Source organism: Podospora bellae-mahoneyi, chromosome 3, assembly GCF_035222275.1.
Source record: "Podospora bellae-mahoneyi strain CBS 112042 chromosome 3, whole genome shotgun sequence".
NCBI lineage: Eukaryota > Fungi > Ascomycota > Sordariomycetes > Sordariales > Podosporaceae > Podospora > Podospora bellae-mahoneyi.
Genome location: NC_085882.1, coordinates 28,645 through 53,093, shown reverse-complemented (window position 1 = coordinate 53,093; position 24,449 = coordinate 28,645). Strand labels below are relative to the sequence as shown.

Genomic DNA, 24,449 nt, shown 5'->3' with positions numbered 1-24,449 from the left:
TAGCTATCACCTACTGGTGCTTTTGCTTTGCATAATACGTTGCCCTCACATTATTTTAATCTCTCCTTACCTGTCCAAAAAATGTTAAATTCTACTTGATTCGATACTCGATTAAGATAAGGTTAGCGCGAGCTGCAACTAAGCGATACGCGACACTATATCCTAAACGAGTTGCTTTTTATGTAATTCAGCTAAGATAGAAACCCTAGAATAAATATTATGATACAGTTGGATCTAGCTACAGTAGTTAAATGCGCCAAAGTAGCGCGTAAGTAAGTTAAATTCGAAACAGGTTTCTTTAAACAAAACTTCCCGAAAGATAATAATATCGGTTACACCGTTTTTTTATTACCGAGCCGAAAGCTTCGTTACTTTTACCTAGCGTAGTACTTATACTATTACTATACGCGATAGCGAAAATATCTACCATACCCATAACGATACTAGTATCGACTTTAATTAGATAGGAAAGCTAGGCTTTACCGATAGAATTATTTAATTATCTAATAATAATATCGTTACTAATTACCTGCTAAATACTTTATAGTCCCTAGCTATATAGACCTTCGTAATAACTTTAAAAAGAAGATTCAAGATACCGCTAAGTTTACTAAGGAGTTAGTATCGAGAGCCTCGGATTCTTTTTTTTTTGCGTCTTTAACTCCGATATAAAATTTGTTATAAAAGGAGTCGTCCATTACTCTACGTTCAAAAAAATATAAAAATTAATTCCGAGGCTTTTTTTTTTAGAATTAAGATATATACTTTTAAAATTATTAATTTAAATCAGTAAACTCGTATTTTTTAAACTATTATGATAAAACTTAATTAAAATGAAATATCTTGATATACTTAAGTTAACGCTTTGTGTCACGGTTTTGGGAGACAGTGAGGCATACTGGACCAATTAGGGCTGGACCGGGTAGTCGAGCGGGGCTTACGGTCCAGTTGGACGAAACGGACCAATAAGATGGGGACCGGCGACCGCGGTGGGTCTCACGGTCCACGGTCCCCATCTTATTAGTCCGTTCCGTCCGTGAGCCCCGCTCGATCGCCCGGTCCAGCCCTAATTGGTCCAGTATGCCTCACTGTCTCCCAAAACCGTGACATTAATGTAATTGTAAGATAGAGAAAAAAGCAAAGAAAGGTTTGTGGGTAGTCCGCTTGCTCTTCAAGATATTCTTGCCCTGCTCTGCTTAGCTTATGCTCCTATACGTGCTTCACATACCTTGTGCTCCTTTTCTGCTCTTTTATTAGCCGCAGCTTTTTTATTGCTCTCTCCACTCCTAACTGAGTACTATGCTCTTTGCCGTATGCTGTCACAAATATCATCTTTTATATAAAAAGTTTGCCGAATAGTACTTGTGTATGGACTTTTTAGTATACTATAAATTAATGTTTTTATTATTAAGCTAAACTATAAGAAATTTATTAGGTATTTTAATTAAATATAAAAGAAAGCATTTCGGATAAAAATTAGTACAGAAAAATATTAAAGTTATATAAAATAGTGGGTAAAGGTATTATCGGTTATTATTAAAAATTACAAAAAAAAATTGAGAAAGTTAATATATAAATATATTAATAACTTTAGCAAGCTTCGCTTCATAAACAGGCCCTCTATTTTAAGAGATTTTATTAAGTTATTAAAACTTTTACAATTAATATCTCCTTCAGTAACTTTAAATATAGAAATAAATATATTAAAATTAATGTTAGTTTTACTACAATTTAAGGTTAATAGTTATGTTTTTTTAACTAAGTTATACTTTACTTTTATTATAATCTGTAAATCAAAAATCTTTATAAACCTATTACTATTCTTCACTTTTGCTTTAACTTAGGTATAAATTTATCCCCGCTATAGTGTAGAGTTCTCTTAGTATTAACTCATCGTCGTTACCCCGCACTTCACTCAAGAAGAAATTCAACCGACACGCATACACGTGACTAGCTATTTCCGTTTTGTTTTACGGTCTCAAAAGCAAATCCTTGTTTCATCATTTCGCCCCAGCCTCCACTCCCGCTCCACCGTCTTTGCATCTCACACTCCCAACATCATACCCATCAACTAGCTAGCCGCAGTTGATACTACAAAACGGTCTTTCTTTTACTACTATAAACAGTATTATGTATCGGCTACTTCCATCTCGCTTTACCTTTAACCTATAGCTAGCATAACATTTGCCTCGGCCCTCTAATTGATCCAAGTGTCCGGTACAGTCCAACTCCACGGCACCGATAAACTGTGGTCGGATCCCTTCTCCGTTTCAGCTGCGCAGCACCTTCGGCCCAACTGCTACCAGTTTACATTTATAAGCATTATCGCCACTCTAGCCGACCCCGTCGCTGCCGCCACCGATAGCCCGCCGTATCGTCCATAGCCAAGCTGCAAACCATTAACCCAAACGGCTGCTCCGGTCCTCCTCGGGGTCCCACCTACGTGGGTGCTGGACGCCATGTCTGACCAGGACTACGGACTTGCTCCTCCAGGCGCCAAACCCTCCGACAGCACCCCGGGCAAGCATCGTGGCCCGCGCTTCACCTGGAACTCGCAGTACGAAGCTACCTTCTTCCGTTCGCTATGCGAGTCAGTCAACCTGGGTCTGCGCGAAGGCAGCACCTTCAAGCCCCAGGCTTGGGACCGTGCTATCCAAGCCCTTATCGACAAACACAATGCCTATGCCAACAAGAGTCATCTCATCAACAAGAGTGACAATGCCCGCAAGAAGTACCGCCTGTGGATTGGCTTGAGGGAGGATAACTCTTTCTACTACAATCCACAAAACAGGACAGTGACTGGCACTGAAGAGGCTTGGGCTAGGCATCTCCAGGTACGTCGTTGTCATTGCGACATCTTGATTATAACGCCTTGCTGACTTCAATGTGTTGTACAGAAAGAACCATTAGCTCGCTCGCTCAAAGGTCGACCTTTCGAACACGAAGAATATTACGAGATCCTCTTCCCTGACGTGCCTGGATCTGGCGGCGCCCCTAAGCGTCTTACCAAACCTCGCAGGAAAGGACCGGACAGCCTCAATAGCACCGATGAACCGGACGCACCCGGCACATCTATCATGGACATGCTCACCGAGACGAGCTATCTCAATCCTGTACAGTCGCATATTGCGCCGCCTCTTCCGCAGCAGCCTAGTATTGTCGCGCCTTCTATGCCGACCCCTCTCCCGGCGCCTTCACAACAGCTTTCACGGCCCCCAGCGGCAATGGCCCCGCCGCCTCAGCCTCGCGCCTCCCTTCCATCCACAACCTCTGCACTGACACCGCCAGAAGAGAACCCACAGCAACCAAGGAAGCGCATGCACGCCGGCGACAACGCCGCGACCACGAATCAATCCATTCAATCTGACAAGCGTCGGCGCACTGCTCCTCCGAACTACATCGATCTTCAGCAACAGCAGACTCATGTAGCGACCGCAAACAATGTTAACCACACCCTGCATCCTGCTCTCAGCAATCACGCGACTCAAAGCAGCGGGGGCAGCACTAGCAACAGCACTGGCATTGCTGTCGCATCATCTCACACAGTCGGCACCCACCCGTCGCTCCCAACCGCCCCTCCCGTCGCCAGTGACATCACCGTTCTAGCCGAGGCTCTCCGTGGGGCCAAGGCTCGCCCTACTTGGCAGGAACAGGCTATGGAGATCTTGTTTGGGGATTTCCGCGAGGAGGACCCCGACTTGCAGATCAAAATCGCCGAAAAGCTGCTGACGGACGAGAACAAAGCGATGTTTTTCTGCAAGATGCCAGAGCCATTGCGGAAGCACTGGGTTAAGCGCCTTAGAGAGGTGCATAATAATCGTGTTTCTTAATAGATAGTTAGGTATTATTTTGCTATTGCTGGTGCCGCAGCTGGGTACGGCTTGATACGAGAGAAGATGTTAGCGATCCGACGAAATAAGACTCGAGATAAAAGGCAGAGTAGTAGGTCAACAGTCTTATGCTTCTTTAGACGAGCTTACATATGTTATGGACTAACTGGTCCCTCTCCTGTATGCCTTCTCTCCTTTTCCATATTTACATGGAGATGTCATAGTTTCCCATGCTAAGGGTTAGGGTTCTACCCATCTAGTTGAACCAGTGTGCTCTGAGCCGGGCAGGGTCAGTGCTATAGCCTCGGCTATTTTCTTCTTGTAGCTAGTGCTTTTTCCTCTCAGCTTATTTACCAACCTCATGATATTGACATTCGTTGTGATAGGAGATTTTGTTGTAGTACAAGACTTTTGACTGCATGTGTTGTACGTCCCTGTAGGCGCAAACTTAACTATAGAAAAAGTAAAGCGAAGCTTTGTTTGGATTATTTAGGCTATTAATAGTTTATTTAATAATTAAAATTCAATTTCTCTTACTTTAATCTAATAGCCTCTGGGGAAATTAAACGAAATTTTAATTTAAATTTATTTAACTGTAGCTATTATTATAGAAGTTACCTTTTAAACTTTTATATTGTTAAATTATAAAAGCTTTACCTTTAAAACTCTACATGCTATTTTATTTAAAAACTATTATATCAAATTTAATTATTTTTTAAAATTTAATTAATAAAAACTTTTCAGTCTTACTAACTTGATCTTATTTAGTACTTATTAGACTTTTATAAAATTCTTTCATAATAAGAATATTATTTTCCTAAGGATTTATACTTTTATATCTTTGAGATTTTAATGCATTTAAAACTAAATAAATACAAATATTTTATTTTATTTAATTACTTATAATAGTTTTCTCGGAAATGCAGTACATTCTTGTTGGTAATTATAGACTATTTAATTTTTAATTTGCAATACATTGTTACGAACTTAAAGTGGTAATAGATTAAGGCTAATACTGTATTCTTATAGCTAATGTAATCGTAAGTTAAAGAAGAAAAGAAAGGAAAGTTTGTGGGTGGCCTGCTTGCTCTCCAAGATATTCTTGCCCTGCTCTGCCTAGCCTGTGCTCCTACCCGTGCTCCACATGACCTATGCTCCCTCCTGCTCTCTCATTAGCCCTAGCCTTCTTCTGCTCCCTTTGCTCCCCGCACCCCTAATCCTGTACCATGCTCTCTGCTGTATACTGGTTTGGGGTGCGGCCACAGGCCTGAGGGTATGAGTAGGGAAGTGGGGCTCTCTGAGGATTCGGGGATTCAGGGGTCATGTATATAAACGTTCTGCTTCGGACATTCTATTTTAGACAGATCATCGACTTTTATTTCTTCGTATTTTTGCGCTTTGCATGCGTGCAGGCAATTCTGGCCCTCTGATCAGGCCAATCCGGTGCTTACTGTGTAGTCTGCGAGCCCACAGAGTCTTTTGTTTGTCCTACGTGAAGTGCGGCCTGCGAGCGAGCCACTGTCACGCAGGTGTGTTCATTCAGAGCCCTGTTGAGGGTATATTTGTGGTGTTGTGGTTGTTTTGTGTGTTTTCTCACCATTTCAGCAAGATGCTCGGGGTGATCGAAGGTACAGCACGACGAGCACTCTGCTGGATGCAATGTGCTAGGAGTGATGGGGGCCGTAGCAGGGCTAGCACCTCAGGGTCTCAAGGTCTATATATACGGAGGAACTGGCTGGTGTAGATAGACAGTTCCGCAGTATGCAATACAAGTCACAATCGTTTGTATCTAGACTATTGTGATCGAGACAAGCTATTGTTGTACACTGTTTAGCTGTACCGAACCAGGATTGTTTAGAAGTGCCTTCAACTAGTATCCCTTTCAGAGGTTCTGGATAGGGGTTCGTCATAGACAGTATAAAAATAGGAACAAAAAATAGTTAAGTAATTGTAGGTTGATATATAAATATTTTAAAATCCCAGACTTTTCAATTTAAGCCTTATCAAGAAGCTTCTTGTCCATAAAAATATAGCTACTCAAGCTTTTATAAATAAAAAGATTTATTAATATTATTATAGAATTTGAAAATTTCAAATAAGTAAAATACTTAAATAAAGCATAGAATTTATACTTTCGATTAAAAGGAAAATGAAAGGTATAACAACGGGATGATATAAAGTTTGCAGAAAAAATAAGTAAGTTAATACTATTTATAGTAAAAATCTATTTAGCTAAACCGTAAATTTAAGCAATTTAAAAGTAAAAAAAACTAGAGTCTCGCAATTTTGCGAAGATTTAGTTAGAAAATATAAAGACAGGTAAGGAGTTAAAGGTAGCTAATTAATGTAGTAAAAGTCCAAAAAATTAGTTGTACCTATAATTTAAACTCCTATTAGGGGGGTGCGCCTGTAAGATCTGGGGGGTTCGCCCCTAAAGTGTCCCGTCGAAAATTCCCATCAACCACCTTTTTGACCACCTTTTTTTTGACATTGTTGTTGATTCCCAAATTCATGCCATTACACTGTCCTCTTCTCCTCAACAGCAACAAAGTCCACCCCCTTGGAGTCTACACTTGGCCTGCTCTTGTCCCTTGGTGACACCGCAAACCCGCTCGCGCCGTCGTACTGTACCCTGACATCTGTCGTCCGCATAATGCCATTGTACGTCATGATCTCCTCCTCGCTCCCGCTCGGGCTGGCGCTCCGGCACTCGGTGTGCCCGTCGCGGTTCCTCGTCGCCTTGATGCTCTGGAGCGTGACGTCGTCCGCGCGCATGCCGGTGCCGTTGCCGCCCTTGATATTGCTCTGGTCGGCGTAGTGAGGCAGTTTGCTGTTGGGGGTGTACCTGTTGCCGTAGCGCTCGGTGGTGCCGCCGAAGAGGACGGGCATCCACATGCGGAACAGCGGTCGCAGGGCTGGCGCGCAGGCAGACACGATGGCGATGTTGGCTTCGACAACGGAGAGGGTGACGGTCAAGTCGTGGAATGGGTCCTTGCCGTCGGGCGTGCTGTAAAAGAGCTTGATGATGCCGTTGAGTCGGACCGCGCCGATAATGGTGACACTGTGGATATCAAAGGTTAGCGGAAGTTGGGAGCACGGTGGTGACAAAAAAGGGAAACGTACGCAAGACCGAGCAGGAAGATTCCCAAGACAGCAACCTTGGCCGCCTTCTTCATCTTGAGGCCCAAGAAAATCCAAAATGGAATAACAACAACCAAGATGTCAGTGAGCAGTGTCAAGCAGGACGCAATGACGTGGAAGCTGTTGTCGATACACCGGGTGTTGGGGTCAGCCTTCAGGGCAAAGTCCCAGTTGGCCTCGATCGGCAAGCACTGGAGCAGCGCAACCAGGAAGATGGCGATAGCCTGCAGAGCGTTGAAGGTATTGAGGACGTAGATGACCATTCTAACGCCAGGCTTCTGACCACCGAGTCTCAGCAGGAACAGGAGTACCGAAGCCTTGACGAAGGCCAAGATAGGGTTGTAAAACAATTGTGCTAGGAAGAACCACCAAAATGCCGGCGTTGGATCATATGTTGGTGGGACGTCTTCTTGTCTCCAGCCAAAGTATCCGAGTTTGATGTCTATACGTTGTTAGCATTCGCCGCGAGCAGGAATTTGTCGAACTAGACCTACACATATAGAAAGGCCCAATCATCAGGAGCGAGAACAGCATGGCACAGCCTACCATAGCATCGTCGAGACCCCATTGTCCAGTTTTGTGCCGGGAAAAGAGCCGGAGCAGGAAGGCAACGAAGGCGATAGCTGTGAAGAAGAAAATAATGAAGAGACCGGCTTGTTGTAGTGGCGGTGTTGGGATGTCAAGCACGTTGGGGTGCGGTGGGTGGCGAGGAAGGAGGGTCATCTTTGCGAGCGACTGATATCACCCTGAAATATCCCGTGGTCTAACAACCGGACAGAACGAACGGCATAGTCTGGAACACGGGCCGAATCGCAGCGGGCTGTGGGCGGGATAATCGAAGCCGTGTAGAGGTTGCGACGGAGAAGCGAAGGGAACGACAATCAAGAACAATACTTGGAAGTACCAGAAACACCGAGGCACAAATAGGTATATAACAGTAGCAGTAGAAAACAAAAATACAGCAACTTCCTTGCTTTATGAAATATGCTCATCACCAGAAGCTCGCAGAACTGGCTGGGTTGTGCCAAATAAACACCACAACGTACGTTACATTAGAGCGGATTCCCAGGGTGGAAAAAGGGGGCGACAACAAAGTTCTTACAATAGTGGACTGGTGGCCGCACCTGTGCCTTTCCCGCCTGCAGGAAAGAAGAAAGTTCCAAAGGTAGAAAAAGAAGCCCTCATTTCGACAAGAAGTCAGAATCCCTTTATTCCACGTGGGAAGTGGACATTGAAGCCCTTGTCATACATATCCAAGCCTCCACACACACTCCGAACCCAGCGAATGTGCGGTAGGCAAAGTCGGCGAAGTAGTCTTGGCTGCAAGCAAGTCAGTTGCTACAAAAATCTTGGTGTCAAGGGAAACCCCCTTCCGGGCAATGATCAACGGTTTCTCGGACGAGTAAGTAGGAAGACAGCTAGACCATCCCGGCGAGAGCAAGCCGTTCTCCCCGCCAGGGTGAAAACGCTTTTCATTGGAAGCTCCCGGCATGACTTTGGTGGAGATGCCCGTCCGATATGGAGTGAGAAGGGTGGAGTGTGAGGGTTTGGTTTTTTATGTAATGCCCATTAAAGGAGAAATGATCTTGCTGTTTTATAAAGTGCAAAAGCTTTGCCATTTTACGTCGACGAAGAAGCGGTGTCGTTATATTGTACCACTGCATCAACCTTCTGATCATGACAACTATGTAGTCCCAGAGATCTCTCGTCATCGTCAATCGGCAGATCTTTGCGGAGTTCCCCTGTCACGCATGTGTGGGTAGACAACAAGATCGGATCTGCAGAGGCATCACCACGTGTAATCGTTGTCGCTGTCGCCGATCACACTTTCGTTGGTGAGATTCCTGTCGATAGAGTTTTGGGGGTCCAGAGACGGACATACACAAAAATGAATGTCTCCCAGAGGATAAAGCTCCCACAGCAAAGTCCCCCCGGCCGAAGACCCACAACCCAGGACCTCGGCCAAGAGGACAAAGACAGGGTGCTCCATGACTCGACACAGGTCGGAGGCACAAGCAGCTGGCCAAGCATCCCATGGGTTTTTCTTTTTCCAGAGCGAACAACCTTGATGTGCAAAAAAGCCCTCAGACGAGGCAGATATTTGACATTGTTGTTGGTATTGAAGCGGGATACCGAGCCGCACCTGTCGTTAGCCTACCCAAGGTAAATAACCGTAGTAAGCGCACTTTGGGACAAGAAGTGCCGTCAACCTGTCAGACAAAACATGCAGATGGGAAACAGTCCCTCGGGTTTGCAAGAGTGCCTTTCTCCACAGTAACTGCCAGGGCAGCTTGATGTTGCAGGATAATGCCGGGCTAGGGACTGACCGAGTGACTTGGCAAGCCCAAGGAGTCCTTAGTCTGTTTTAGCTTGCATTAGTTGAGGCAACGGCAAACACGTTTTTTGATCTGCTGAGGAATCGCAAATTCCAGCAGTTTAGGCGGCCGTGTCTAAAGGCAAGAGGAAAAGGGGGCAACAGTGGCTTGGTGGCTAGATCTGGGGTGCAGCCATGCGGTAAACGACGAGGATTTACCAGGTGGTCGGTCGGTGATATGTATGTCGGTATGTACGTAGTCACGATGATTCATAAGGTATTTATATCCAAGTGCCCGTGTCCTTTTTACGAACGAACCCTCCTCATATGCTCTCATTGCTGCCGGCGACGACGGTGGGGAAGATGGTTCTGGCTTTGAGAGTTCCAGAAGGGATTGTCGATTTTCGTTCCGGACCCCACGGACTCCCCTTGAACCCACTGAATCCGTGCTAAGAGAAGACCGGGCGAAGCGCCGGTCCCGGCGAGCGCACAGAAGGGTAACATTTTCCCCCCGCTTTCGTCTCATTTATCTCACCTCCCGCAACACCGGATGAACCTCTGCTCCCCGAAGGGCCCCGCGATCCCCCCCAAAAACAAAAAGGTCCAGATATGCTATACCGGGGTCTAGAAACTTCAAGTATTTTGTGTTGTCGCAGTGTACAGGTAATAAACATCATGGTAACACAACAATGCCCCTTTCCATACTACAACGTCCTTCCACCATCATATCATGCCCACGTGCCACGCGCCGCAAGACCTGTCCAGCCAATCCGGAACGGCAGGAATACAATTTCCATAGTTATCCGTCTTTCCACACTTGCCTGGGGTGTAAATTACCATGTCATCGGTAATGATGCCATTTCTCCCGTCACCTCAACTGGCTCTTACGAGGGCAGGCGTCGCAATTCGCTCTAGACCCCACACCGCCGCATGGCAGCCCGGGATGCTGGTCGCGGACATGTTGTGAACTGCCTGGGTCCCTGCCACCAACACCACCAGTTCATGCTAGGATTGATAGGGATCCGGCAACTGATCCGAGCAGGCTCTTCTTCTGCTGGGTATCGAGGGGGCAAACGCAATTTTGAAAGGGGGGCAGCAATCCGGCACCTCCCGGATCTGCGGGCTACATAACCTTTGCTAGATCGCAGTTCTTGATGTCGTGAACCTCACTCCCTCCCGCTCCTCTCACCAGCATCATTGGATCAACTTTTGACAACCATGATTGCTGTATCCCTCTCCCGCGTCCTGCTCCTTGCGGGTACATTTGCTCGCCTCGGTTTGGCCCAGACAGAGCCAACCATTCTCGCCGAAGACGGGTCTGTCCTTCGTATGTCCAGCCAATATTTCTTTCCCACGATGCCATGCTGCTCCAACGTGGAAGCTAGGATGCCTCAATATCACCCTATCCGCCGGGGGTGGATGTTGGTTACGTTAGGTTGCCTTGGTTGCTGACTGTCTTGTAGCTGCCAACGAGACCACCGTCGCCCCGGCTGCCGAGGTCGAGGTGGTTGAGGATGCCGGTGAGGTCCTGCTGTTGACCGATGCCGTCCTCGCCAACCTTACCGCTCTTGACCTCAGCGACATCAATCTCTTCACCTTCGACGAAGACGTCTCCGGCGTAACCACCAAGAGAAGCTTCTCAAGGGGCTTCCAGGTCGGCGACTGCAAGGTGTTCCCCGGTGACCGTGCCTGGCCATCCCGTCTGAGCTGGACCGTCTTCAACCTCCTGACCGGTGGCGCCCTCATCGAGACTGTCCCCATCGGTGCCGTCTGCTACCCCAATAGCGGCGTCTACAATGCTGCCAAGTGCCAATATGTGCTTGCCAACTGGGCTCAGTCTGCTCTTCACGCAAGTGATCCCACCTCGGTCATGTCCCCCCTCTACCAGGGCGAGACGTGCATGCCCCAGAACGGCCAGACCGGCACCTGCGAGATGGGCAGCTATCCCTCCTACTCTGTGAAGATCCACAGCGTCTATCAAGTTCAGCTTGCCGTCAACTTTGCCCGCAACCAGGACCTCCGTCTTGTCGTCCATAACACGGGCCACGACTTCCTAGGTAAGTCGACTGGCGCCGGTGCCCTCTCGATCTGGACCCACAACCTCAAGGACATCAAGTATGTCAAGTCGTTCCGCAGCCCTTCCTACAATGGCCCTGCCCTCAAGCTCGGTGCCGGTGTCCAGGTTGGTGAGCTCTATGCGGCCGCCAACAACCTCGGTGTCACCGCTGTCGGTGGTGAGTGCCCCGGTGTTGGTGTTGCCGGTGGTTACCTTGCTGGTGGTGGTCACTCGCCCCTGAGCAGCAAGTATGGTCTCGGTTCCGACCAGGTCCTCAGCATCGATGTCGTCCTCCCTAACGGCCGCTTCGTTACTGCCACCGAGACCAAGAACACCGACCTGTTCTGGGCTCTCCGTGGCGGCGGCGGGGGCACTTTCGGTGTCGTCACCTCCATCACCGTCAAGGTCCACCCCAAGCAGAAGTTTGCTGGTTTCTCCATGACCCTCAACGCCGGCCCCGAGTCCGAGAACAGCATCGCCGTCTTCTGGCAGGCCATGTATGCCTACTGGCGCAAGTTCCCCGACTATGCCGCCCAGGGCGTCTATGGCTACTCCACCGTCTTCCCTCTATTCACCGCCGCCGGTGGCTACAGCTGGACCTTCCACCCCTTCATGATGCCCAACATGACCCTCGCCCAGTTCAAGGTTCACGTCCAGCCTCTCCTCGATGAGTGGACTGCCATGGGTCTCGCCTTCACCCCCAACTTCTTCGAGAAGGACAACCTCTATGACGTCTGGACCCAGTACTTCCCTGCCGAGTCCGTGGCCAACAGCAACATGCGCACCGCCTCCCGCATGTTCCCCGCCAGCGTCTGGAACAACTCGACCAACCGCGACGCCTTATTCGACGAGATGCGCGCCATTGTCGAGGAGGGCTCCGCACTCATCCAGTACAACATGAACCCCCGCCAGACCGAGGGCACTCCCAACTCGGCCGCCAACTCCCACTGGCGCGACGCCATCTGGTTCGCCATCATGGGCGCCGGCTGGGCCCCTGGCACCCCCGAGCCCGAGCTGGCCGCCACCAACAACAAGATTACCCACGACTGGATGGAGCGTCTCCGTGCCTGGGGCCCCGGTGGTTACGGCAACGAGGGCGATGTCATGGAGCCCAACTTTGGCGAGGCCTTCTTCGGCACCAACTACCAGCGCCTGCTCAGCATCAAGCGCGAGGTCGACCCCAACGATCTCTTCTGGGCTCCCACTGCCGTCGGTGCCGAGAGGTGGACCATCCAGGGCCAACCCAGCTGGTTAACCACCCAGGTCGGCAAGCTCTGCAAGATCTCCAACTAGACTTGATTTTTTGGATGGGTTGGGGACGGGTTGCGGTGACGGTGTGGTAGTTTCTTCCTGTAATTAATTATTCTAATCCTGTATAATTTTGTGGCCGCAAATATAAGGCAGCGGTCTGTTGATGACGACACACCTTGCGCGTTCGGTCCGGTGAAGCCTAAATCTCCAGCACTGGTGTGCATCTTTTGTAGGCAGGCACTTGCTCCTTGTTCACCTGCCATTGCGGGCAGCGGCAGCGGTGACGCTTTGCCCGGTTGTTTGGGTCCCGCATTGAGATGCTGATACCCTTGAGACCCATCCCCCATCAGCCCGGCATCATGAAGCGACTCCAGGACGACGGCGGCGGCGACGGCGACGACAACGGTAAAGGCGACGGCATGCATGCCCCAACCCCACGGACACCTAGCAAGAGCAAGAGCGCCGCGAAGCGACAGCGCACACAAACCGACCCAGGTTTCTCCTCCCCCCTCACCCTCATCCCAACCACCAGTGCCCTTATCCCCAACCGACTCAAAATGAAACCAAAAGCAACCTCCAAACTCACCCCCTCCGCCATCATGGGCCTCCCTACCGTCGCCTCCCAGCTGCCCATCCAAGACTGTCGCACAATCCTCAGCACCGTCCTCTCCGACCGTGAAGTTCGCCAGCTCATCTCCCACCTCGTCACCTCGGGCAAACCCTGCCGCCGCAAAACTGCCTCTTACCTCTCCGCCCGCTTCGACGAGCTCAACACCCCGGTCCCCGACCAAACCGTTGCCTTTGACGCGATCGTCACAGCCGTCAAATCCGCCTTCCGCCCCCTATCCCCCGACACGATATCCCCCTCCGACCTCGAAGCCATCATGACCGCCCGCGGCGTGCAGACCAACATCAGGTACATCCACGCCGCCTCCGTCTGGCCCGCTAGTTTGGGCACACGGTTGAACGCGCTGAAGGCAATACTCGAGATCAACCAACACTTGATACGGAGCAGTTTGCTGCGGGAGTCGAGACACCAAAAGGTGTTTGAGAAGGAGTGTCCCGCTCTCTCCGGGGCGGTTCTGCACATCTGTCGGGGACTCACCGGGCCGGAGAGTGTGGTGGCGTTGGGGATGCATTTTCCTAGGTATTCCGGTGTTGCCTCTGCGTCGCACAGAACAGGGAGTAGTCCGGCTGTGATGGCAGGCAGTCAGAGTATTGGGGGTAGCCAGGTTTTGCTTTCACAGACGTCCAGGGGGGCGGAGGATACGCTGGAGGTGGAGATGAGGGCGCAGTCGGAATTCTTTCGGAAGCAGGACGTGTTTCCTGAGGTGGTGGAGGCGTACAAGATGTTGATCGGGAGTAAGAGGACGGGTACGGCGGTGCAGGCTGTGCCGATTGGGGTGGTGGATATTGAGGAGGAGAGCGAGGAGGACGAGGAACAGGAAGAGGAAGAAAGAGACGAGGAGGGGGGTGGTGAGGATGAGATTCCAGACACACAGGAGACTCGGTAAAGGATACCAGGTAGTGATATGTCAGGTAAAGAGTAGTCGCTGCGGCTTCTTCAATGTGGAAATGGCGATCCAGAAAACATGCATGACAATTGTTTAGTGTGGACAGCAAAGGGTTACATTCCTTCTGGACTGGACAGATACAACCGTCCGGTTGTGTAGTGTAGCGGTTATCACTCCGGATTCTGATAGCATCGGACAATTCCGGCAACCCCGGTTCGATTCCGGGCACGACCTTCACTTTTGTATTTGCATTGTTCTCAGAACAACCAACCCTCTCTGCTGTTGAGCTTCATTTTTTTCCATCCCTGCTCAAAATTCATTTATCTTATCATCAAAATCAATCGCCGACCTCCCGGTCTCGAGCGTCACAAAATGGCTGACGATGGGTTCGGCCCGCGCCCACAGAGTGGGATTTACAGCAGTATGGACGGACATCATGGGCTGCGGGGGTGGAGGTGGTTGTTCAATTATTGATGGGATTATTACTCTGCTGGGGAGACCGAGGTGTGGTATCTGACAGAGGGGGAGAGAAGGATGGCGGTGGAAGAGGAAGAGGGTGTCACCCGAAAAGAGGGGACAGCAAGAAAATACATCGTGGCTGTCGTGGGGCTTTGCAAGAAAGGTGTTGGGATCGCGGGAGCGGTCGGGGTTGTGATGCTGTGGAATACGTTGCTCGCGCTGTTTCTCAAATCACACCCGGGAAATGAGTATACTGTGCAGCAGTGGGATGACTAGGTACGCTACTGCTGTGTCGGTGGTGGAGATTGTTTGGAGATTGTTTCGACGCTGTTCTTTGCGACGTTGGATGGATTTTCTAAGGGGAGGGATTATCGAGAAGTGAACATGGCGAGGGGGGAACTGGAAACGAACTATAATACTTGAGAAAATCAATGACAATCTAACCACTTGACATCACATCACATATTAGAAGCTAACCTATCGCTTTTTTGACGTTCCCCAAAAGTCCCACCCACCCTGAGGAAAACCACGCTCAATCTCGGCGATGAGCTGGGCGTTCCCGGTCTCATTTACAGGTTCCGATCCAGTGCCGACGACGGCCTTTGCCTTCTTTTTCGTGAACTTCGTCGATGGAAACGCCCAGGGGTTGTCCTCCATCGATGGCTTCGATTTTGGTCCTGCAGCCGGTTCCATCAGGGCGATTGGCTCAATCTCCCGCATCACGGGTTCAGTCTCTGGGCGAGCCACAGCCTTCTGCTTCCCCTTCTTCGCCTCCTTTTTCCTGTCGTTATTGGCGATATCAAGAGAGTCTCGCGGAATATCTTCGACAATGGGCTGTGGTTCCGGCGCAGGCGTCGGTTCGGGCTTTGGTTCGGGCTTTGGTTCGGGCTTTGGTTCGGGCTTTGGTTCCGCCACCACCACCACCACCGCCGCCGCCGCCGCCGCCGCATCGATCTGGGCATTCCTCGGAATGGTCTTACTACTTGTGCCCGCAAAATCCCAGCCATCATCCTCCGCCTGGACTGGAGCGGGCTCTGCCACAACGACCTCAGGCACCACCTCAGGGGAAACCTCCTCTTCAACCACTGGGCCAGAAACGGCTCGATGGTTTTCCTCACGACATTTGGCCGTGCACATCCTGCACTTGCATGACACACATGAGGGTCTGGTGCACCTTCCGCACGCCTTGCACTCCCAGCGCGCCTTGGTCGACTTGTGTTTGCACTTCTTCAGTTTGATCCCTGTTGTCGTGGCGCCGCTGCTGTTGCCGTTGTGGTCCGATACTTGCGCCTCAAGCTCTGGCTCAGGCACGGGAGTAACATTCGGCACTGTCGGCTCTTCAGTCGCATGTAATGCCTCAGGTGCAATCTCGTAAACCGACTTATCGAGCAGTGGATTGGCATGTGTTGTTGAGACTTCGACGGCCACCTCGGTAGGTAGCAAAGCAGGCGGTGCCGTGGGGGCAGATGTGGTTTGGCTGTCCTCCTTGCTACAGACAACAGCTTTATCCTCAACCACAGTCCGCAGCGATGGGCACTCAACCTCCTCAAAAGACCCGTCACTTGATGGCGTGCAAGGTCTCTTCAACGCTGCAGCCTGTTGGGCCAGAGCCTCAGTCTTTTCTCGATAGGCCTCAAGCATGCCTTTCAAGACCAGCTTGATGATAGAGGACTCATCAGCAAAGTTGGTATCCAGCCTGGCCAGCAGAGCAGCGTCCGGCTTGTCAAAATCGGCCTTGATGCGGGATTTGATATGCTGCTGGAACCAAGTGTCGTTGCTGTCAGGCACGGGATACACTCTCTTGGCGACATCGATGACAGTAAAGATGTCCAGCCTGGCTGCGTCTTGCTCAATGTGGATCTGAGCGAGAGCCTCGAGACTGCAGAGTTCGTATTTCCTGGCGGCCAGGTAGACCTCGAGGGCTGTTTCCAATCTGGCAATATCCTCGAGGCCGTCGCCATCAGGCCCGAACCATGCCAGCTCCGTCCAGCGGCCGCTGTAGAGGTGGGCAACCAGGATCTGGCCAGCAGCGTAAGAAACCTCTGGAAGGCTGATGGTTTCGGGGAAGGAATCGTGACGAGTGATGAGTGAGACCAGCTTGGGGCTCTGGATGAGGAACTCTCGATGTGCAGTCAAGCACATGCCGTTTCGAAACTTCAGGCTGGTGAGAGGGCTGCTGAATGGCCTGGTTCGTGTTAGATCTGGACCTTGGATGGGAGGAATGGAGCAAATAGTGGCACATACGAGAATGAGTAGTTGTCCGACACTACAGCTTCGCTGTAGCTCGTGCTATGTAGATATCGTTTTTCGACCGTAGAGGTAGACATGATGGCGGTGTTGGAGACCGCGGCGAGGGTGCTAACACCTCGAGACGTCACAACAAGCATGTATATTTGGGGTGGAGATGCCCCTCAAAACTCCAAAACGGTGCAATGTATGTACTCGGATGCAAACGATATAAGTAGTTAATGGAGTCAAACTGAAGCATGCCATTTGGGCAGCCAACAGCCGTTGTTGTTTGTTTGGGTCTCTCTTGGGCTATCAAGGCTTTCAAGCTGCACATCTATACGCTTGACAGGCATTCTCATCGACCGCCAGCTACCATACAGGCTCGAACCCTTGCCAGCAAGACCGAGTGAAAACGCTGTTCGGCATTGAACAAGCCGACTCCGCCAGCTTGCGCGTTCCATGTCTCCATTCTGGTGCCCAACTCATGTTAGGCTTGGCAGGTACGAGCGTCAGGACGGCCGCCACGACAATCCATAAAGCCGCTCTCTTGGCCCAATCAGCGAGCAGCCTCCTGCACCAGTCCAGTCAAGCTGCGTATCGTGGCAGATGGGCAAGGTGTGCAAGGCGGTAAAAACCAACGTGGGCAATGCGCACCAAGTTTGAAGATGCGGACGCTGAAGCGAAGTGTGCTCCAGGCCAGTCGTTTTTGTCGTTCGTGTTCGAGTCCGGAGCGCATGCTGGCCCTCCGATACTCACCTCCTGCTTTACTCGCTGGGCTCAACATCGTATTCCACCTCTGTCCGAATCACGTACTTGGCCCCCTTCCTCACTCCAGTTCCCTCATGTAGCAACGCTCCTCTGGGATCTCCGTGAGGAAACAAGGCAACATTGCCCATCACGGGCCGGATGGGGTAGGCATTGAGCACGCCCTCTCGCGCTGCCGGCACAAAGTAGGTAGTTTCTCCGCCCTCGAACTCGTCGTTCAGGTATATCAAGAAGGTAAACAGCGAGCTTTGCTTCTTTTCGGGGGGCGAGGCATCATAGACGTAGGTGTCGTCGGGGAGGACATCGGAAGGAGGCCAAGCGCCATCAATGTGCGCGCGATACTCGGCGCCTGGGACGTAGCGATACACTCGGAAACGACGGTTGAGCCCACGTGCTAGGCGTCCATTCACCGAGGCCGGAACATGGGGCGCCACGCGTGACCAGAGAGTGTCGTGGAAAAGTTTGTCTGTAACCCAGTAGAAGTTGTGCGCCAGAATGCTCACATCACCGTCTTCCCGCATCGGGGCATCGGGGAGAAAGTTGACCGTCTCCCCAGCCGCGATTATGGCCTTGCATTCTTCGGGAGAAAGGACGTTTCGAATTACACCAAGACCAGGGACAACTGGGTGAGGTTGGTATGTGGCAGGGGCCCGTTCGGTGGCAAGAGGTATGGTGTTCGGAGCCGTGGTGTAGAGCAAGGCATCATGATGATTGGGAGGCTTGCGAAGGGGACCTGGTGTTGTCTCAATGACCCGGAGACCGGTGGCCAATGTAGGCGGCGCCGACTCGAAGATTGTTTTGTCCAGCACCGAAGCGTATACCTGTTCCGAGGGTGTAGAAGGGCGGAGGTCCCAGATCTCTTGGAGAGCAATGCCCGGATTGCACGAGATTGGCACGGCGTTTGGATTGGTATCAACGGGACCGGTGACACGGAGGATGGCGTCGATGACCCGCAGGCGTTGCTCGTCCCGTTCGCTGCGCCGGATAGCCGTGCCATCGCCACCACCGGGTATCGTAGACAGGCCGCTGATGATGTCCAGATCTCGCACCCATCGACATAGGGCACCAAGCTTTGGCTCTTGCTCCCGGATTCTCATCTCGGCAAGCAGGATCCTCACATCTGTGTATCGTTCATCGGCGAGGGCTGCTGTGATGCGGGCCGTCAGGCTGGCGTTCGCTCCAGCATCGATGGCCGAGGCCTGGCGGAAATCGTAGACGGCGACACGCAGGTCCTTGCATTGCTTGGACTTGATCAGGTTCGGGTACTGGGCAATCGTCTTGAGGGTGTCGATGGCCATGTCGAGTTCCTCGTGCGAGATGACCGTCTTCAAGGTCCTGGGCTCGAGCGCCGAGCCGGGAGATGGGCCGTCGCCATCGCTGTCGGGGGGTGTTGTCCGGGCTGTCGCCGCCGCTACTGCCGCTGTCTTTGCGGCCTTGTTCGGCCCGTCGGCCTGGGAATTCTGCTTTCTCTTCTTTGCCCTGTTCGCGCTCTTGGCCATGGTCGATTACTTGCTGGGCTGGGGATTCGGCAGAGGAGTCAGGACACCAGCTCCCCAAAAATAATTAGGTCCCAACATCACAGGGCGCATCTTGCTTGCCCCGCGCGCATGGAGCGGGAAGTGTGGAGTCATCATTGGCCAATCATTTCTAACTAGGTAAGCTGCGGGTACACAGTGCCCCAACCCTCACCACACTCCTCCATTGACAGGTTCATCAAGAGGCGCTTTGGGCAACTCTGCTCCCTTGAAATCCCAGTACTTGATCTTGAGATTCTTCAGATCTTCCATCGGCGACCCATCCGCCCTCTCATCCAACGTCAGCACATTTACCCTAAACGTGCGTACCTCGACCCCCTCAAACACCCCATGCACCCTGTTGTAGAGAGTGATGCTGCACTTGGGGCAGAAGAACCACCTCACCCGCTCTGTGTCGAATGCGTACATGCCGAGATCTTTCTCTCCTGGTGTCAGGAGGGTAAATGTCGACGACCCGTCGTCCCCGGGGTCTGTGAGCATGGTGCCCATTTTGAGGCAGATGCGACAGTTGCATCTGGTGGCGTTTGCTCCATGGAGAGACGGAGGTGGTTTGGTGAAGTCTAGCCGGACGGTGTACTTGGCAAAGCCGCAGTGACATGAGCCCCTGTAAAGGGTTCCTTCAGTTTCGACAGCGTTGGACATGTTTAAACGAGGGATGTTGTAAGTTGTGTGAGACGGGGTTGAGCTGAGCTTTCCATATAGATATATATACTCAACGTGGAACCGTTGAGCCTCCATTCAGATGGTGATAAGTGTCATACCTGCAAGTTCGGCCCGGCGCTTTGCCGGGGTTACATTACCATGGCGGTCGAGAGTCCTACGAGTCCGAACATGTCCGGCCCCATCGAATCAGAGACGGGCATTAGCCATATTGACCGATAGATGTTTCTAGAACATATGCATCCATTTATTAGGCCTGGAAGATGTTGAGTCCTAGCACTTGTTGAACATGGGTGCTATGCTATGTTTTGTTACAAAAGCACCGAGTTCGAAACTTATACCAACAATACGTAGTGATGTTCACCCACTGCCTGTACGAGAGTTGAAATGTAGAGTCACTCGGAGGATTCGGAGGTAACACAGCAGCACACTAGCTATCAGACATATCTATCCGTGCCAAAAAAAAAAAAAAAATCCTTTACTGTCATCGATTTATGCTACGGCTATCTGCTGGATATGCTCTCATCAGTCGAGTTTCTGCCCAGCATAACAGTGAAGCTGCTATCCAAATACCCCCCACACCTCGCCGCTAACGACAACATCACCAAGCAGGTCTTCCCTTCCCAAGCCCACCTGCCCATATAATCACCTTTTCTGGAGCATATGTCAACAACTCAAAATGGCTCAACCTCAGTAAGCACCTCCGATCCCTCTGTTTTCTCCGTTTCGAGACGTTCCCGTTTCAACAGAACTGCGTAGTTAACTTCAGATCAACAGGCAAAACTTGGGACCTGCGGGTAAGTCACCTTTCTAGGGGGTGTTGACTGGTGAGCTATTACATTATTTTTTTCGGGGCTTCTATTTCTCATGGTAGAATTAGTTGTTTGTCTTTGCATTTATGGTGTATGACCTGCGGAATATAAAGCCGTGACAGTGTAAGAGCGTAAACCTAATGGTGTAGTTCAATGTTGGAGGCCGTGGACCACACCGAGAGGAGGCGTGTCTTATGCTGTTCACCAGGATTGCTTACCAACTATCAGTAGATAGTGGCTTGAAGATCCCAATGCTTGGTAGCCTTGTTCCTTCTGGAGGTAAATGGCACTGTTTTCACCCAAGCACATGTGTAATTGAATGGATCAAAATGGAGTGTTGGCAGCCCCCCTTTTGAATAGCACGCCCAGACGGACGATCAAGGGCAATTGATCCTCTAGAGAAACAACACTGAGGAAACCGAGTGTTTCCCCGTTTTGCTCCCGCTGTACTCTTTTAACCTCAGTCGTGTCCATTTTTGCTAGCTTCTTGAATTCTTATGCCACCATCAAAAGTTGTCCCTTTCTGGGATAGCTCCATGTGTATTTCATGCATAGCCACGCAATGCAGGTCATATAGAGCTGGGCCATGTACCCCAAGTTGATCGACAACAGAACTAAATGACGTTGTTGAGAGGCATGGTAGATTAGATTTGCCGCCGACCTTCTATGAAATCTCGCTTTTACGTCCATATAAATGGCAAACTAACAGCATATTCTTGTCACAAGCTTAATCAGAAAAATCAGAAGATAATGGACAGCAGCATTAGATGATATTTTGATATCATGACAATTCCCCAGTCAACCTTCTTCCATCCGATCACTTGACCCTTTTTCAACCCAGACTATAGGTACCAACATTAATAAATGACTATCCGCTTCGACATGTAGAATCCAGATGTACATTGGGCTCATCCATTCCCGGAAATAACAAAGAAAACGCCGCAAAATGATGATTGTGTGAAGATGATAGATGTGATGTGTAGGCAAACCCCTCCAACGCTTGAAAGACTAAAATGCAATAAAAATGGCAAGAAAGCAAAAGGGGTATCTCAACCAACGCGCGTGCCAGTTTATCCGTTCACATCTCCTGTCCGTCCACATCCTACCTACCTAGGCCATGATGCCCACCTTTGAACCGGTGTCCCCGTAGCTTTTGAACACGCCATTATATCTCTTTCTATCCCTTCCATTGCATGATTTCCTTCGTGGTGGGCAAAAACTGGGTGTCTCTCTTGGTACCCATATTTGTAGCCTTGCCCAACGTCGCCGAATATTCTCCTCGCTTCTTGATCAAGAAAGCAAGAGCCAGCGTCGGGTGGACGCTCCTTTTATTGGTCTTCTTCTTGCTGGCTGTGGGAGCACCACCAGCCATGACACTGGCGTCGGTGTCCTGATGGAACAGTGCCCGCGAGACTGCAGAGGCAAAATGCCGTGAATCTGCCTCTGTGACGTTTCCCGTCGTTTGCAGCAAGACCTCGGCAAATATGGCGAGTAGGTGCTTGACGAGATTGCGGGACGCGGTTGGCAGACGGCTGAGGGCTTCGGTCCAAAAGTCGAGTCCGGTTTCGACCCGTGGACAAGGCGGCTCGATGGCTCCCTCTTGGCGGGCCAGCAACACCCAACACCTTACAACTGATGACGTGATGAGAGGTTTGGGCAATTCCTCAAGGTATAACAGAATCAAACGCGCGGCATCGTGGACCGTGTAGTCGGTACCTTCAAACTGGAAATTCTCGCCGTAAGTCGGTCCTGTGTTGAAGATTTCTTTGAGCTGTGCCACGTTGAAGGCGTTGCCGGGAGAGCAAAAAGCTCTGCCGGCTTTGTTGCCTGCAAAGCATCCAATGTCAGTGTCATTCAGTCCTCGCAACGCAAAAGGTGGGAAACATAAGGTACCCTCTTTGCGAATGAACTCGCAGCACTTGTAAACGCCTAGCGGATATGTCCGGTACGATGACCCCCTTCCCCGATGTGACACCCGAATCTTCATGGGCGCCAGTTTTATGCTCGAATTCAAATCAACACCAAACACGGTCCCCTGCTTTTCGGGTTGCGAATCACTTGTCAACCACGGAATTCTGCCAAAGAACCGAGGGTTGGTCGTCGAGGTGATCTCGGTGCGACTGTGAATGGTAGGCAGCGATGATCCAGTCGGCGGGGGCGGCATGTCAACGCAGTTGTCATCGTCCTGTCTTGGTGCTGGAGCACTGAGCTCGTACGGAGTCAGCGACCGTTTTTCCAAAGGCTCCTCCTGCACTACCGAGTGTCGTCCGCGCATGCGCGAGAGGAGGGTTACCGACTTTCGTGAGCTCTTGATGCTGGGGCGCCACTCGCTCGACCCGATGCTACCGGCCGATGAACTGATGCTCCATGCTTGGGGTTGGTAGGTCCTTGAATCTACCCTCCCAAACCGATCTATGCTGGATTCTCCGCCAGCGGCTCCACCAAAAGAGGCCTCTGTCGGAGTGAGCATAGACACGCCGTCGGTGTTGACGTCGTCTTCTTCTTCAATAATACCGAGACCGTCTGATACGTCCGAGACCATGGTCTTGATGGACATCTTTCTGGACTGCTGCTGCTGTTCCATGGAGTGTTGAAAATCCGCCTCGAGGGCGAGTGGAGTGAAGGGACCAAACTCGAGATCAGGGGAAGCAGTCTGGCTAAGAGGTTGGAAGATGTCGTTGACCACGCTGGGGGTGACGGGCCCGGATGGCAGCGGGCTGGGTTCGGTGTGAAGATGGTCCTCGTCCGGATCAAGTATCAACTCTGGTATGTCACATGGATGTGAGAACGGGAAGGTTGATATCCTGCAAGACATCTGGGGATGTGATGATGATGAGGTAGGGGTTGTATTGAAAGGTGCTGGCGGCAATTCCTTGTCCCAGTTCTGTGGGGGCAGCGGTGGGTTCTCCATGGTCTCTACCCTGTGCTGGCGATAACGGGCACAGATATTGGTGCTCTTGGCTGGTTGGGTGGTGAAGGTGCTATCGGAATCGGTAGCATCCAGGTTATCGTCACGGTGGTTGCCGTCCTCCAGGTTGACATCAATATCACGCCTGTGGGGGCCCAGGGCTGTCTTGCTCCAGGTGCTGTCGTCGGCGAAGCGCATCAGTTTGCGGAAGTAAACATGATGGCGGGTCAGAGGAGTGAGAGAGCCAGAGTCAGTGGCAGAGTCAAAACTGGAATCTGAGCGGGCATCAGCACCGGGCTCGTTATGATGATCTGGTTGCGTTCTCGGTTGCCGTCTCGCCTCCTGGTCCTGTTCCCCACCCCAAGTGAGCAGGGCCGCTGCCAGTTGTTCGCCCAATCCGTGATCCAGGATGTCACTCATGGCTGCAACGTCGTAATTTCCGCCGCTTTCCAACATTACAACCCGATGACATCTGGCAGTGGAGGAGGAGGAGGAGGAGTAGGAGGATGGATGGATGGATGGATGGATGAATGAATGGGTGGTGCTCCGGCGTACAGGGTGGACCGGACAGACAACCGTTTTCTATGAGAGGCGCAAGTGATCCTACTAGACACCTCGCCAAACCGCATGCAGCATATATCCCCCTCTCGGTGCTCTGACACGCGGCGCACGCCGTCGAAAAGTTGCGTGCCACCGAAGGGTCCGTGCCGCCGTACTCGGGGGTGCGCAGGTGCTTGGCCCTGAGGCCATCGACAAGAACCAAGAACAAGGCAGAGGAGGAACTTTGGCACAGGAAACTAGTTGATGATGGAAAAGGACATGCGTACGCATCAACTTCTTCATCTATCCTAGCAGGCATAAAACCGAGGTGGGGTTATCAAAAGACAAGCTTCCAACGGCTCTGGGTCCGGTCAGGGCCACAGTTTTTACAAAACTGGCGGAATCCCTGGCTTTGTTTTCTTTCGTTTGGTTGTG

At 51.0% G+C, this 24,449-nt stretch overlaps 9 protein-coding genes and 1 non-coding gene across 10 annotated transcripts; 4 read left to right on the top strand and 6 right to left on the bottom strand.

Annotated features, from left to right (window-relative positions):
• The first annotated feature begins 1,884 nt into the window (after nucleotides 1–1,884).
• On the top strand, nucleotides 1,885–4,219 carry QC761_300170 (uncharacterized protein). The gene is made up of 2 exons (XM_062877173.1): nucleotides 1,885–2,834; nucleotides 2,898–4,219. The coding sequence occupies exons 1-2, from the start codon at nucleotides 2,460–2,462 to the stop codon at nucleotides 3,828–3,830; spliced, it is 1,308 nt and encodes a 435-aa protein (XP_062732889.1). The 5' UTR covers nucleotides 1,885–2,459; the 3' UTR covers nucleotides 3,831–4,219.
• A 1,754-nt stretch (nucleotides 4,220–5,973) lies between these two features.
• QC761_300160 (uncharacterized protein) lies at nucleotides 5,974–7,919 on the bottom strand. The gene is made up of 3 exons (XM_062877172.1): nucleotides 7,466–7,919; nucleotides 6,954–7,413; nucleotides 5,974–6,891 (listed from the first exon to the last, which is right to left on the bottom strand). Exons 1-3 carry the CDS (start codon nucleotides 7,692–7,694, stop codon nucleotides 6,348–6,350), a joined length of 1,233 nt encoding a protein of 410 aa, XP_062732888.1. The 5' UTR covers nucleotides 7,695–7,919; the 3' UTR covers nucleotides 5,974–6,347.
• A 2,070-nt stretch (nucleotides 7,920–9,989) lies between these two features.
• On the top strand, nucleotides 9,990–12,775 carry QC761_300150 (uncharacterized protein). Its single transcript, XM_062877171.1, has 2 exons — nucleotides 9,990–10,612; nucleotides 10,749–12,775. The coding sequence occupies exons 1-2, from the start codon at nucleotides 10,504–10,506 to the stop codon at nucleotides 12,632–12,634; spliced, it is 1,995 nt and encodes a 664-aa protein (XP_062732887.1). The 5' UTR covers nucleotides 9,990–10,503; the 3' UTR covers nucleotides 12,635–12,775.
• A 134-nt stretch (nucleotides 12,776–12,909) lies between these two features.
• Nucleotides 12,910–14,106, top strand: QC761_300145 (uncharacterized protein; the record flags this gene model as incomplete). Its single annotated transcript, XM_062877170.1, has 1 exon — nucleotides 12,910–14,106. The coding sequence occupies one exon, from the start codon at nucleotides 12,910–12,912 to the stop codon at nucleotides 14,104–14,106; it is 1,197 nt and encodes a 398-aa protein (XP_062732886.1).
• A 149-nt stretch (nucleotides 14,107–14,255) lies between these two features.
• Nucleotides 14,256–14,340, bottom strand: QC761_0047180. Its single transcript has one exon. It is a non-coding gene; the product is annotated as a tRNA-Gln (tRNA).
• A 239-nt stretch (nucleotides 14,341–14,579) lies between these two features.
• On the top strand, nucleotides 14,580–14,813 carry QC761_300140 (uncharacterized protein; the record flags this gene model as incomplete). The annotated part of the gene is made up of 1 exon (XM_062877169.1): nucleotides 14,580–14,813. One exon carries the CDS (start codon nucleotides 14,580–14,582, stop codon nucleotides 14,811–14,813), a length of 234 nt encoding a protein of 77 aa, XP_062732885.1.
• A 229-nt stretch (nucleotides 14,814–15,042) lies between these two features.
• QC761_300130 (uncharacterized protein) lies at nucleotides 15,043–16,952 on the bottom strand (the record flags this gene model as incomplete). Its single annotated transcript, XM_062877168.1, has 3 exons — nucleotides 15,043–15,453; nucleotides 15,484–16,750; nucleotides 16,810–16,952. The coding sequence occupies 3 exons, from the start codon at nucleotides 16,950–16,952 to the stop codon at nucleotides 15,043–15,045; spliced, it is 1,821 nt and encodes a 606-aa protein (XP_062732884.1).
• Nucleotides 16,953–17,558: 606 nt separating this feature from the next.
• On the bottom strand, nucleotides 17,559–19,058 carry QC761_300120 (uncharacterized protein; the record flags this gene model as incomplete). The annotated part of the gene is made up of 1 exon (XM_062877167.1): nucleotides 17,559–19,058. The coding sequence occupies one exon, from the start codon at nucleotides 19,056–19,058 to the stop codon at nucleotides 17,559–17,561; it is 1,500 nt and encodes a 499-aa protein (XP_062732883.1).
• A 186-nt stretch (nucleotides 19,059–19,244) lies between these two features.
• On the bottom strand, nucleotides 19,245–19,583 carry QC761_300110 (uncharacterized protein; the record flags this gene model as incomplete). The annotated part of the gene is made up of 1 exon (XM_062877166.1): nucleotides 19,245–19,583. The coding sequence occupies one exon, from the start codon at nucleotides 19,581–19,583 to the stop codon at nucleotides 19,245–19,247; it is 339 nt and encodes a 112-aa protein (XP_062732882.1).
• A 1,735-nt stretch (nucleotides 19,584–21,318) lies between these two features.
• Nucleotides 21,319–24,403, bottom strand: QC761_300100 (uncharacterized protein). Its single transcript, XM_062877165.1, has 2 exons — nucleotides 22,460–24,403; nucleotides 21,319–22,393 (listed from the first exon to the last, which is right to left on the bottom strand). The coding sequence occupies exons 1-2, from the start codon at nucleotides 23,928–23,930 to the stop codon at nucleotides 21,744–21,746; spliced, it is 2,121 nt and encodes a 706-aa protein (XP_062732881.1). The 5' UTR covers nucleotides 23,931–24,403; the 3' UTR covers nucleotides 21,319–21,743.
• Nucleotides 24,404–24,449: the final 46 nt, after the last annotated feature.